The sequence below is a fragment of the Schistocerca americana genome, chromosome 2 (assembly GCF_021461395.2).
Source record: "Schistocerca americana isolate TAMUIC-IGC-003095 chromosome 2, iqSchAmer2.1, whole genome shotgun sequence".
Classification (NCBI taxonomy): Eukaryota; Metazoa; Arthropoda; class Insecta; order Orthoptera; family Acrididae; genus Schistocerca; species Schistocerca americana.
In genome coordinates this window covers 47,027,442-47,041,753 of record NC_060120.1, presented here as the reverse complement: position 1 = coordinate 47,041,753, position 14,312 = coordinate 47,027,442, and the positions used below count along the sequence as shown (strand labels likewise).

The 14,312-nt window shown below is 40.5% G+C and overlaps 1 protein-coding gene across 1 annotated transcript in view; it reads left to right on the top strand.

Annotated features, from left to right (window-relative positions):
* The first annotated feature begins 734 nt into the window (after nt 1-734).
* LOC124593773 (metaxin-2-like) overlaps nt 735-14,312 on the top strand; it is a 137,273-nt gene continuing 123,695 nt past the window's right edge. The window contains exon 1 of the mRNA XM_047132121.1: nt 735-867. Within this exon, the coding sequence (XP_046988077.1) occupies nt 735-867 (133 nt within the window). The remainder of the gene's footprint in view (nt 868-14,312) is intronic.

Sequence of the window (14,312 nt, the reverse complement as noted above, 5' to 3'; positions counted from 1 at the left end):
TTCTCCCTCCCCCTCAATCTACTAGTGTCTGCCTCGCCGTCGGTTTGTCGACTACCGTTTTTCTTTCTTCCTTCTTCTCTCACTCTCTCTTCTCCTTTCTGTCTTCTCATTTATCATTCAGTAACCGGCTCGTCAATTGAGCCTTTCGTTTTCCTGCTTCTCTTACTGTCCCATCTACTATCCTTCTCTCTATTAAACAAAAAAAAAAAAAATACCCACCACCAGGCCAGTCACATAAGGCCTTTCGTTTCCGCCTCTCTTCCACTCTCTCTCTCTCACCCTCCGGTCGACTTTGGGTAACAATAAAAAAAACTGAATATGCACACCGTCACCACGTCACCGCTCACCACACCGCCAAGAGGAAGGCGAAGCGCTCCAGCGCTAGAACTTCCGTCTCAAGTGGAGGGTCCACTCTCCTCAGTGCAGCGTCAGCGTCCCTTGGCGGTAAGTAAGTGCAGTAGTATTACAGTAGTAGTAGTAGTGAGTACAGTAGACTCGAGTTCGCGATGTCGTAGCGAACGGACGTGATAAACGAGAGCGCGACTGACACGCCAGCTACAGAAGAGGAGCTCGGGGCGGGTGGCCATCGTCCGATGGGGCGAGGACCATCGACGAGCCCGCTGTCAGCTCCAAAGATGACTACCCAGCGAGGACAACGGATAGACGCGCGAAACAATCCTACACACGAGGCAGGAACTTAAAGGCTTCATGAGGTGCATTCAGCCTGTGACGACATGGCGCTAGGTGAGGAAGCGCACACAACGCAGCAGCGAAACCTCACTGCACAGCAGACGACGACAGGTGCACAACAGTCGTCGGGAGCTAGCGACGGTGGCTTCCTGAGGCCACCACGCAAGAAGACCACGCGTCAGCCACAAGCGCCCACACCTACGCCAGTGGCGACGAGCGACGCTTAAAGCGCTCTAGCTGCAGCACCTGACGCGCCAGAAACGGACTCTGATACACGGCACAAAGACGGCAACACACCACAAAGAGAGAAACTCCTGCCGATAGTTCTCCAGTATCCGGAGAGCTACGAGAAGCTAGAGAACTGGTTGAAGACCAACTGCCAGTTTCCCTTCACAGTGAAGCAGGCAGGTGGGGATAAACTGAAGCTCACGCTATCCGCCACCATCCATTACACGGAGGCGATGAACATGGTCGGAACAGCGGGCATACCGTGTTACACTTTCCCGAAAGTTCGTCCCAAGATGGTGAAGCTTGTGTAAATAATTAAATAAAAAATATATAAATGTATGTAAATATGATTATTTATATTACTATTTTTTTATGATTTTTGTTGAACTGAATGGAGAGGGGTGGAAATATTTTTAAAAAATCTGTGAATATATTTACTATCATGATAAGGTGGCTTCGGACATATACACTCCTGGAAATGGAAAAAAGAACACATTGACACCGGTGTGTCAGACCCACCATACTTGCTCCGGACACTGCGAGAGGGCTGTACAAGCAATGATCACACGCACGGCACAGCGGACACACCAGGAACCGCGGTGTTGGCCGTCGAATGGCGCTAGCTGCGCAGCATTTGTGCACCGCCGCCGTCAGTGTCAGCCAGTTTGCCGTGGCATACGAAGCTCCATCGCAGTCTTTAACAGTGGTAACATGCCGCGGACAGCGTGGGCGTGAACCGTATGTGCAGTTGACGGACTTTGAGCGAGGGCGTATAGTGGGCATGCGGGAGGCCGGGTGGACGTACCGCCGAATTGCTCAACACGTGGGGCGTGAGGTCTCCACAGTACATCGATGTTGTCGCCAGTGGTCGGCGGAAGGTGCACGTGCCCGTCGACCTGGGACCGGACCGCAGCGACGCACGGATGCACGCCAAGACCGTAGGATCCTACGCAGTGCCGTAGGGGACCGCACCGCCACTTCCCAGCAAATTAGGGACACTGTTGCTCCTGGGGTATCGGCGAGGACCATTCGCAACCGTCTCCATGAAGCTGGGCTACGGTCCCGCACACCGTTAAGCCGTCTTCCGCTCACGCCCCAACATCGTGCAGCCTGCCACCAGTGGTGTCGCGACAGGCGTGAATGGAGGGACGAATGGAGACGTGTCGTCTTCAGCGATGAGAGTCGCTTCTGCCTTGGTGCCAATGATGGTCGTATGCGTGTTTGGCGCCGTGCAGGTGAGCGCCACAATCAGGACTGCATACAACCGAGGCACACAGGGCCAACACCCGGCATCATGGTGTGGGGAGCGATCTCCTACACTGGCCGTACACCACTGGTGATCGTCGAGGGGACACTGAATAGTGCACGGTACATCCAAACCGTCATCGAACCCATCGTTCTACCATTCCTAGACCGGCAAGGGAACTTGCTGTTCCAACAGGACAATGCACGTCCGCATGTATCCCGTGCCACCCAACGTGCTCTAGAAGGTGTAAGTCAACTACCCTGGCCAGCAAGATCTCCGGATCTGTCCCCCATTGAGCATGTTTGGGACTGGATGAAGCGTCGTCTCACGCGATCTGCACGTCCACCACGAACGCTGGTCCAACTGAGGCGCCAGGTGGAAATGGCATGGCAAGCCGTTCCACAGGACTACATCCAGCATCTCTACGGTCGTCTCCATGGGTGAATAGCAGCCTGCATTGCTGCGAAAGGTGGATATACACTGTACTAGTGCCGACATTGTGCATGCTCTGTTGCATGTGTCTATGTGCCTGTGGTTCTGTCAGTGTGATCATGTGATGTATCTGACCCCAGGAATGTGTCAATAAAGTTTCCCCTTCCTGGGACAATGAATTCACGGTGTTCTTATTTCAATTTCCAGGAGTGTATGTTGATTATCCGCACGTCGGTATCTCTCGTCCGTTCGGAGTGAAAATTTCCTTATGTAATTACTAGTATGCGCGAGTATGCACCCTGCAGTACGCAGTGACTTTTTTGTAAAATTAAACATTTTAAATTAGAGCGGCCAGTGTAACGCGCGAGGCTCTCCCTCGACTCCATTCCAGAACAGATAACAGAAGAAGTAATTAACAAAAGACCAGACATCCTTTCTGTGTCTCACCAGCGATCACATGCGACCGTGCACAATATAACTTGCATTGGTTTTCATGCTTTATTAAACAGGGTTCTCCGATTAAAAAAAATTGATTTACATGATATGGTTAAAAATGTGCCTTTAAACAGCCCCCAAAGTTGCGAGGCAAAAGATCACATCTTTAGACAAGCAACTTTCCCAAGTGGAATGGCAAAAATAAAAAATAAATAATAATAAATAATAAATACTCATACAATCCTTAAACATTTAAACATAACAACATATACAGATACATTATGATTGCATTTATTTACATTTTAACACATCAAGTTCTTAGCCGGTCTTTAGTTGCCGGGTTGTGTCCCTTTGTTGACCTTAGTCTGTTATTGTAGTCCGCGCGCATGCGCTTCACTGTAGGTTTTTGCGGCGCCGCGATCGTTGCTAGATACTCCGTCTCGCATAGTTGCCGGCAGCGTTGCCAACCATACGATAAATTATCGCGATATACGATAATTACAACGTGAACACGATATACGATAGTACAGTGCTGATAATTGCGGAATCTACGATAATTTTTGTGAAGATTTAAAATGAAAATAAATTGATACTTGTAGTAGATTCATACGTTTATAATCTGTTTTCATATATTTAAGTCCCTACTCCATTCAATATAAGCAATTTTCTCTTTTTCTCTCGCCCACTCCCCGCAACAGTCCAACGACTCTTAACACTGTATACTCGCTTCCGGGGAATACCCTTACTGCCTAACAAATATTGTTTCACAACAATATGGGCTATTAGGGCTAGGCCATCGTCATCAGTTGCTGGTGAAATTAGGACCTCAAAGCACGGGTAGTTGTCTTTGTGTTCTTAAAAGAACATAATTTTTTTGTTCTTAAGGGAAATTAAAGTGTGGTGTTCTTTAAATAAATACTGTAGTAGTGTATTCAAATATAAATAATGGAAAGTGACAACGGTGATGTAGACTCTCCGCGAACCCCACAGATGAAATTGAGGCTGCATGGCGAGTTGAAATTAAAACGTTTGATACAAAAGCTCAAATCAATGGTTCAAATGGCTCTGAGCACTATGGGACTCAACTGCTGAGATCATAAGTCCCCTAGAACTTAGAACTAGTTAAACCTAACTAACCTAAGGACAACACACACATCCATGCCCGAGGCAGGATTCGAACCTGCGACCGTAGCGGTCGCGCGGTTCCAGACTGTAAAGCCAGAACCGCTCGGCCACCAGCGGCCGGCAACAAAAGTTCAGAAAGGAATTGTTGACTGATTTATATTTCAAGGATTGGCTACATTCTGTTAGCGATTATGCATATAAAACTCGGTGTAAAGTTTGTAGTGCTAGGTTGACTGTAGTGAAAAATCACGCTAAAGGGAAAAAACACTTAAGTGCTGTAAAATGTGTCGGGCCTCTGCAAAAGAAACTTGACTTTTCATCACAATCAAATCGTGTGATACATTTGATAAGTAGGGGAAGAGGGCTGAAATATTGCTATGTGGATTTTTGGCAGAACATAACATCTCTATTAATACAGCCAATCACTTAACAGATGTAATTAAAAGTGCCTTACCCGATTCTAAAATAGTTGAGAACTGCAGTTGGGTAGAACAAAAGCCACAGGGATGATAAAGAATGTCATAGGTAAATGTCATTTTGATGACATGAATGAAGTTTAACGGAGACAAAAGTTCAGTTTCATAATTGATGAATCTACCGACATTTCCGCTACGAAAAAATTTGTGTATTTGTGTGCGGTATTTTCATCAAGATAGCTCCAAAATACATACAAAATTTTGGCAGTTGTTACAGCTGTGTGACGAGAAAAATGCAGAGGCCGCTCACGAAGGTGCCACTGCTAATCGTTTGTACGATCTCGTACGTAAAGCCTTGTCAGTACATAATATTCTTCCTGAAAGTTTAGTAGGATTTGCTTTGGACGGGTACAACAAAATGATGGGGAAAGATAATTCTGTTGCTAGTCGAATAATTAGAGATTTTCCTGGTATTTTTCAACAGAAATGTATATGTCATTCATTGCACCTATGTGCAAGTGAGGCTTGCAAACAATTACCAAGACTATGTGAAGACACAGCAAGGGATATATATTCATTCTTTAAGCATAGTTCAAAAAGCATAGCCCAGTTTGTGGAATTCCAACAGTTTTGTAATGTCGAACCTCACAAGATACTGCATCTGTCTCAAACAAGATGGTTATCTTTGATAACTGTTGTTTCACATTATTTTTCACTTGCACGTGGGAAGAAGAAAGACTGTATGCAGCTGAACAGTTATCAAAGGCATTCAGGGGCAACTTTGTACGTGTATTTTTTGTATTTCTCGAGTGGATTCTACCGAAATATATGTCTCTGCATCAATATTTTCAAAGCGAGAAATTAGCAATTTGCTCTTTGCATGATAGAATGTGCAAAATGTACAAAGAAATCCTTCTCTGCTATATGTCTCCTGATTATATCAATTAAACTTATTTGACAGACATAGATCCAGCAAACCCAGCCCAACTTGTGCCTTATACGTAAATGTATTTAGGTGTAGGTGTGATGGATTTCATGAGCCAATCTGAAAACATCTCACAAAAATCTGAAGTGACTAATATCTACTACAGAGTGCAACAGTTTCTTATAGTATCTTGTTGTGAGATAAAAAAGCGGTATGATTTCAACAGTTCTGTTCTAAAAAGGTTGAGTTGGTTAACATCAGAAATAGCATTGTCAAAAAGTGTTGCAAGGCCGTCAACGCTTGTTCCACTTACGAGGTGCATTCAAGTTCTAAGGCCGCCGATTTTTTTTCTCCAGACTGGAAAGAGATAGAAACATGCGTACTGTTTTAAAAAGAGGCCGCGTTCATTGTCAATACGTCCCAGACATGGCAGCACCGTACGGCAGATGGAATTTTACCGCCAGCAGCGAGAATGAGAACTGTTTTAAATACTTAAAATGGTGACGTTTTCCTTACTTGAACAGCGTGCAATCATTCGTTTTCTGAATTTGCGTGGTGTGAAACCAATTGAAATTCACCGACAGTTGAGGGAGACATGTGTTTGAAGACACCGCCACCCGGCTGGAAGCCCGAGAACTCTTCGCCAACCGTGTGAAGAATTGTGTACAGTTCGAACCAGCCAGTGCAATGGTAGCATCAATGAACACATCGAACATCTATGCTAAGAAGAAGGAATCTCTTCGGGATAGTGACGCCGATTTCGCCGATGTGGAGTTCGACAACGATGCTTATTAGGGTGAGTTCAATTATATTATTATTTTTAATTATATTACGTACACAGTGCTACTTTTCGACCGGGGTTAGCGAGTTTTCCTTGCATAAAATCTGTGATGCTTTGGACACTTCCGAGTTTATCTGGTTCTGAACGTATTTTTAGTACTTAGCATCGTGATTAGAGACGTTTTGGTTCGTAATTAGAAGGCTTTATGAATAAAAATTTTAAAAGATGAGAAGACTGCCATTCGCGATTGAAAACAAATATTGTGTACGTCATATTACAAGCATTATTGTTTTTGTTTTTTTAAGATTATCAATATACGATAATTTTCGATGAAAAACGATAATTTTAAATACAAAATGCCATAATTTTATCTTCTGGGGTTGGCAACGCTGGTTGACGGTTCCAGTCTCTATTGCTGCGCGTACATTCTAGGATGTATCTCGTCGTGATAAAGTTCATATGGCTGCATACCAAAGTTCCTTGCAGGTAAGTACTTCATCACTTTGAAAAGAAAATATTTTCCATTGGTTTTCAATGTTCATTGTAGTAGTATAGTTTATAATTTACTCATTTCTTGCATCCGTTAGGTTCTCGTGCCGTCAATTGACGTCAGCGGTCAAAGTCCATTTGTCGGTGTTATTGCAGATGTGATACAGGTTTGTATTGTCCATTAAAGTTCATTACAGTGCACCTTTTCCTCGCTTTTAATGAAGGAAAGGGTTCATTTTTGTCATTTGATTGACTATTTTTTTGTTGTTCACAGATCCGGTCGTACATAAGAATTGAAGAACGTAACTTCAGGTGTGCCACAAGTGTTTAGTCCCGGAGAAGGCATTGAAATCACTTCCGACGTCACAGTTTACTGATTTGGTTATCCAATGTTCTAAGGTTAGTGTTCGTCGTAAGTTGAATTATTAGCATTTCGAAGTGTTCCATAAGTTGCTCCTCTGGTCGCTTGCATGGCATTACATAGTTAGTTTCTCATGTTGTTAGTGAGCGCAGGCGCACTCCGACGATAACCGTTCGCTACAGCTTGCGCTCGTCGTCAACCATAATTGGCATAATGTCTTTGTTCAGAGTCGTTTGGACTGCAAATTTCACCATATCACGTCGTTGTCATTGTTCGCATTCACACACAAGACCTAACAACGCACTTGTTCATACACGCGAATAACTTCACACGTAAACACACTGATCACATTGCGTTTGACAAAATTTTCAATTTGTGGACATTTATATATTGTGGTCCTTTTCTAACCTTGTCCTTATTTACAGGTATAGATCAATGCATTGACATGGAAATAAAATTAAGAATACAATTACAACTATATTTCTCACTCATTCATGTGAGAGTTTCATGTTAGACATGTACAATATTATTCACATTTCTCCTTCTGTTGTGATCTAGTTTTTACAGCTATATAACATAATGAAATAAGTATCCTTTGTCAACAAGGTATGGAAAGAATTGTTGGCAAATCAAAAATTCAACAAATATATACAAGTTTAAATTCACCGGAAAATAGATAATATAAGACAAAATACATCATAACTAGAGCACAGGACCCTGAGGCGCTTATTAATCACAAATGTTACCGCGCAACGAAATGGAAATTTATTCAGTAAATCATAACCTAAGGTAACCTTGCAATTAATTGGCCACTCAGTGTCGTTAGTTTTGCGCCCTAAAACCATAACAAATAACTCAGAGTCGTGTGTTTTTGTCTCAAATCACTGTGCTCAAGAATTTCTATTTGTTCCGCAGGCGTGCGTGTGAATCGGTGTCACAATCTACACATCGTACTGCAAACTTCTTTAATAGATGTCGGTGTCACAATCTACACATCGTACTGCAAACTTCTTTAATAGATGTGCCTTGCACAATCCTATATACTTATTATCAAATAATATCACTTACCTTCTATCTTAATGACTATAATATTCAGCATCAGCGTTCTGCAATCATGTCTTCATTCTTCAGTCAGGTACATAAATATTACTTAATTAATATTAGTATCATTTGCCTGTCATTATTAAGTGCATTCCCTTAAAACTACTATTTACATGTAATTATTCTGTGTTGTACTTTTTAATTTATTTATGCGGATGTAATCCTATAATCTTGTCATTTCTCCTGTTATTTAGTAAGTACGCTCCTGGATGCAGTATCCTGTGGATTATGTATGGACCGTCGTAGACAAGTCTCCACTTAGCATTCCTATGCATCAGAGCTGAGGATTTGTGATGAGTACGCAAAAGTACAAGTTCACCTTGCTCGTAGTTTAGTCTTTTCTTAGTTTGTTTACTGTAGTGTCCTTTTCTTATCTTACTTTCCCTTTCCAGTGTAATGTAGACTTCTCTTAGCTTGCCTTCTAGTGGAATTTCTTCGTGTTTCAACTTCGGTATTGGATTACTCCATTCGTTTCTTTCTGCTACGTTGAACATGATTTTCATAGGTGTATAGTTAGTGTCATATATGTTTAGATTATTGTGCACCTCCTCAAATGAGTTCAATAGGCTTACCCATTTGGTTTGCTTATTTGGTATGTAAGTCCTGATAAATCGATTGAGTTCCCTAAATACTCTCACTGCTGGGTTACCTTGTGGTGTAGATTTAGTACTGAATATGGGTTGTATGTTGTTGTCGGATAAAACTTTCCTCCAACGAAGTCCTGTATAGTATGTGGCATTGTCTGATAGGATTTTAACAGGTTTTCCTACATGCGGTATGTAATCGTTCTTAAATCTCCTGATAATGGCATTTGCTGTTACAGTTTTCAGTGCAAATAATTTTACATGTTTTCTAAATACATCATAAAATAAAAGTATATATTTTGCTCCTCCAGAGCTTGTAAGATGAGGTCCAGATATGTCAGTACTAATTATTTCCAATGGTTTGGTAGGCAGTATTGAATTTAGTTCTGTTGTGTATGACTGGTTACTTGCTTTTGCTTTCTGACATATGGTACAAGTTTTGAGTGCGTTATGTACTTTTCTCCTCATGTTCGTGAAGTAACAGTATGAGCTCAATTTAGAAAAACATTTCTTAATTCCATAATGACCAAAGAGAAAAGGTGTATGCCAAATAAGATATCCTTCATATTCCTGGGGAATACAAACGTACCAGTTTTTACTCAAAATGTGTCTTTTTTAAAATAATACTCCTCTATCTAGTTTATATCTACTACACAGTGTGTGCTGAGGCTGATCTGTGAAAACTTTCCTAATTTTTGACCAGTGAGGGTCTGCCATCTGTAGTGTTTCCATGTTCGTACACAAGCCTATGTAATACTGAGTATAATTGCTATTCCGCATTAGCAAAATTCTGTAATCATGGAGGTTCTCTGGTTCTATTGTATCCTTACTTAATCCTTGTGGAAGTCATGATAGTGTGTCTGCTATGACATTATGTGTACTTTTAATGTGAATTGTTTCAAATGAGTATCCTTGAAGGGATATCGCCCACCTGGCTAATCTGGGGTGTAATAATTTACATGACAGAAGAAATGTCAACGCATGATGATCTGTGTATACCTTTGTGTGCTTGCCAAAAATATAAGAGTTAAATTTCTTGAAACCCCTGACTATGGCTAATGTTTCTAGTTCTGTTGTTGTGTAAGGTCTTTCACATTTGGTCAAAGTTCTGCTAGCAAATCCTATAATTCTAACTTCTTCGTTACCATCTTTATTTACAACTTGGAAAAGACATGCTCCTAAACCATAGTTGGAAGCATCACAAGCTAAACAGAATTCTGACCTAAATTCTTGGTGGCATAATATGTCTGCATTCATTAGTGCATGTTCAATTTTCTCAAGGCCTTCCTGACACTCCTTACTCCAATGCCAAGTCTGGATTTTCTTAAGTAGTTTGCATAGATGTGGGTTGCTTAGAAGTGGGTGAGGTAAAAATTCTCTAAAAAATGAGAAAAACCCAATTAGTGACCTTAGTTGTTTCTTTGTTCTGGGTGTTGGGAGATTCTTCAGTGCATCCAGCTTAATGGGAATTGGTCTTATGCCTTGTGCATCTATTATATGTCCTAGAAATTTTATTTGTTCAGAAGCAAACTTAGACTTAGATAGATTCACTGTAACACCACATTGCTTAAGTCTGTTTAATAGCTTGTTAAGAATGTATGAATGTTCTTCCCATGTGTGGGTGGTTATCAAAAGATCATGCACGCAGTGCGTGACAGAATGTTTTAAGTCTTCATTCAGTACCGTCTCTAAGGTAGAGATGAAAACACCAGAGCTCATATTCAATCCAAAAGGCAGTACACAAAATTGATAACTCTTTCCATTAAACGAAAAAGCTGTGTATTTTCTACACTGAGGTTCCAGTCTTGTTTGTCAGAAGGAATTGACCAAATCTAAGGAACTAAAATATCTTGCATCTAGAAATTTCTGCAGTTGCTCTTCAAGGTTCTCAGGCTTAGTTCCAACAGGTAGTATAATCTGGTTTATTGCCCAAGCATCTAACACAAGTGTAATGCTACCATTAGCTTTCCTTACAACTAATAGTGGGCTGCAATATGAAGACGTGCTGAGCTCAATAATATTCCACTCCAGCACCTGTTGTAGCTCTTTACAAACTGCTGCTTTCTGTGAGTGTGGTACACTGTATGATTTCTGGTAGAATACTGTATGAGGCTTCACTTCAATGTTATAAGAATATGTGTTAATTACTCCCGGTATATTTGAGAAAACACTGGCAATCTATGCAATAGTTCTGCTAGTTCACTTAGTTCATCCTCAGATAAGGCCGATGATTGCTGAACCTTACTCTGTATAGTTGTATCTGTCTCAAACATGTCTTGCTTAGGTACTGGTGTGCATCTCTCTGTGTCATCATGTTCATGTATTATCTGTAACTTGCATCCTGGACAGTGTTTATCATGGGTTACTTCTCTAGTTCCTAAGTGCATGGTGTACTGATTGCCAATATCCTTAAAACTAAATGTTAGTGCAGAATAGTCAATTATAGCGTCCTTTTCACACAAGAAATCCAGTCCCAGTATAGCATCACATATTAAATTAGGTAAAACTAAGAATGCCCAATAGATCGATCCATTCTCTACTTGGACTGGTATATAAACTTGCTTCTTAATACTAATAGTCTTGTTATGTACAGCAGTCAGTATATTGCATCCTTGCACTGGAAACACATCCACTTGTCCATGTTCTTACGTTAAATTGTAAAAATTCTCAGATAATACGCTTACAGCTGCACCAGTATCTAATGTGAGACTTGTAGTTATACCTCCTACTTTTGCTTTAGTGGAAGAAATTACTACTATTTTGTGTGATGAACGGCAAATATTGTCATCATTTTCAGTGAGTTCATCTGATAAATTTTGACCATAATTATAACGTAAGAATAACACAGGTTTATGTTTGTAAATACTTCTCACTTTTTCTTGTTCACTACTTACTGTGTTAGTCTTAAATAATTCTTGTAAATCAAAGTCGCCCCCATAGCATTCCTCAGCCACTACTTGGCGTCTAGTAATGGCTGTCATTAGTTTAAATGTCTGTCTTGTGTTCCGTCAGTCTTGTCTTGATGTAGGTTTACATTCGGGTACTGTCTATTCCAGTCACCCGCATTCCTTCCTTGTTGCTATGTCAAAGTTGCATTAGGTGTCTGTTGTGTTGTGTTCTGTACTGAATTGCTGTAATTCCTTTGCGGCGGTGGCTGTGATAGAGTTTGATGTTGCCATGCGCCATTGTTTACATTCTGAGGCTGCGGGTATGCTGGACATTGCATTCCGTAGTTTGGGTTATTACTGTACCAAACCTGCCCCTGTTGGTTTTGGTTACCGTTGTAATTAAAATTTTGTCGGTTATTTTGCCAGTTTTGATCATTTTCATAATTGCGGCTTTGTTCATTGTTCCGCCTGCGCTTGTAACCACTGTCGCTAGGCGAAAATGTGGGGTTAGTGTTCAAGATGGGAAGTTGCATATTAGGTACGCTGCTGCCAGCATAATTTGCATTCGCTGCAGGGCCAAAATACGGTGCAATATATGCTACGGTAGGTGGTGTATATTGATGAGGTTGGCTATACTGCTTGTTTTGGTTGGAATTATGACTGTCATATTGTTTGTTGTCATGTCGGCTGCTACGCTGATCTTCAAATAACGGATCAACAGTATCTAGAGCCTGGAGGAAAACATTCTATGTCGTAATCCGGGATATGTAATAATTCCTCTTTGATATAGAACGGTAAACGTGCTTTCAACGCACAGAGCAGGTCTCTAGACGCGACAGGTTCTGACAAGAAATGCGTCATATTTATATACTTCTCGAAGTTACGCCTAAGATTCCCGTACTTTGGATTAAATGGTTCGGGTTCTACGATCTGTCTCCTTATTTGTTCCTGCACGGTATGTGACCAGTATTTTGACAGGAAAGCATTTACGAATTGCTGAAAAGTTTGGCATCTATCTACCTCATTATAGGCACAAATACTTGCGTTTCCTTGTGTATAAGACACGGCAAAATAAATTTTGCTCCGCTCACTCCACGTGCGAGGAAATGCGCCTATGAAAGCTTTCATGAAAATTACAGGGTGAATGCTTTTCTTGTCTGAAGTAAAAGGTCGAAAGGTTCGGTGTTTTATAAAACTTTCTTGCTGTCTGTCAGATTGATCTATGTTTGCTCTTCTCCTCCTTCGTCTCTGATATATTTCAGGACAAGAAGACTGTGGGTCAGAATCATTTCCGAAATTTCGGTTTTATTCTACTTTTCTGTATATACATCTGTCTGAGTTGTCTGAATAAGTTTCTCTCTTATGTCTGTTACGTCTCGACAATTTATGTCGGTTCTGTGTTTCAATGTAACTACCACTGTGATCTGAGTTGTCTGTACTGTCAACATCGTGTACACGTACGTTTACACATATTCTTGTGTGTGCGGCGTCAGGTACTTGGCTCGCTTTGGTTACAACATATTCATCTACAATCTACGTTACTTTAGCATCATTACCGTCAAGTTTTATGTTTATTTCCCGAAATTTTTCCGTAAACTGTCTGTCATTGTTCTGTAAACTTGTATTCATCTGCTGAAATTGTTGCATCACTGCAATGATAAATTGTGAGAAATTTACTGTTTGAACATTATCTGGCCCCAGTAACTCGTGAGAATTTACTGCTTGTGATTCAGTTTCCATACCTTGCAAACTCTATGTTACTGTCTAGTGCTACGGCTAGATTGTTTAAGTTCTGTATTTCATTTACAGTTTCGCTTGTTTAAGCATTAGTGTTCTGAGCAAGCGAAATTTGATTCTGTGCTTCTTCATTGGACACGGGACTTGCAGTAGGCGAACTGTTTATGTTATCCATTATATTTGCCATACTACGAGTCGTCACCATTTCAAGAGCATAAATGTAATAAAAATTTTTGAAAATTCAGTAAAGTAAATGCGTGATATGTTTTTAAACTCGTCTCTACAGCAAATGAGTATCTATAATGTTTAGCTTGTATGTAAGTGTTATTCAAAGAATGCATAGAGTTGATCTATTATTGACGATGTATCTGCACGCCATGTTGTCTCTACTAAGCTGTATATAGGCCATATTGCAATAATTATAGTCGTACTTTAAAAATCAGAATAACATTTTGAAAAAAAAAAATCATACTCAGTAGTAAAAATCACTTCTTCTTTTTTTTCAAACTTTTGCAAAACTTCACTATATATCGCGAGTTAATGAAAGATTGCGCCAGATATGATAAGTCTATCCTACCTTCTCTGTTGTGGTGATTGTTGTCACAGTGTGACCAAATTTTCCATTATGCTTTCTGGATTTAATATTCTTTCCATTACTTGTTGGTGATTTCTCAGAGTAATGTTTGCGATGGAACATGAAACAAACAAAAAGTTATTACTCACAAATAACGTCCTTGCCAGCGTGTCACCAATGTAAATAATTAAATAAAAAATATATAAGTATGTAAACATGATTATTTAAATTCTTTTAATTTTTGTTGAACTGAATTGAGGTAGATGGAAATATTTAAAAAAAATCAGTGAACAAACCACG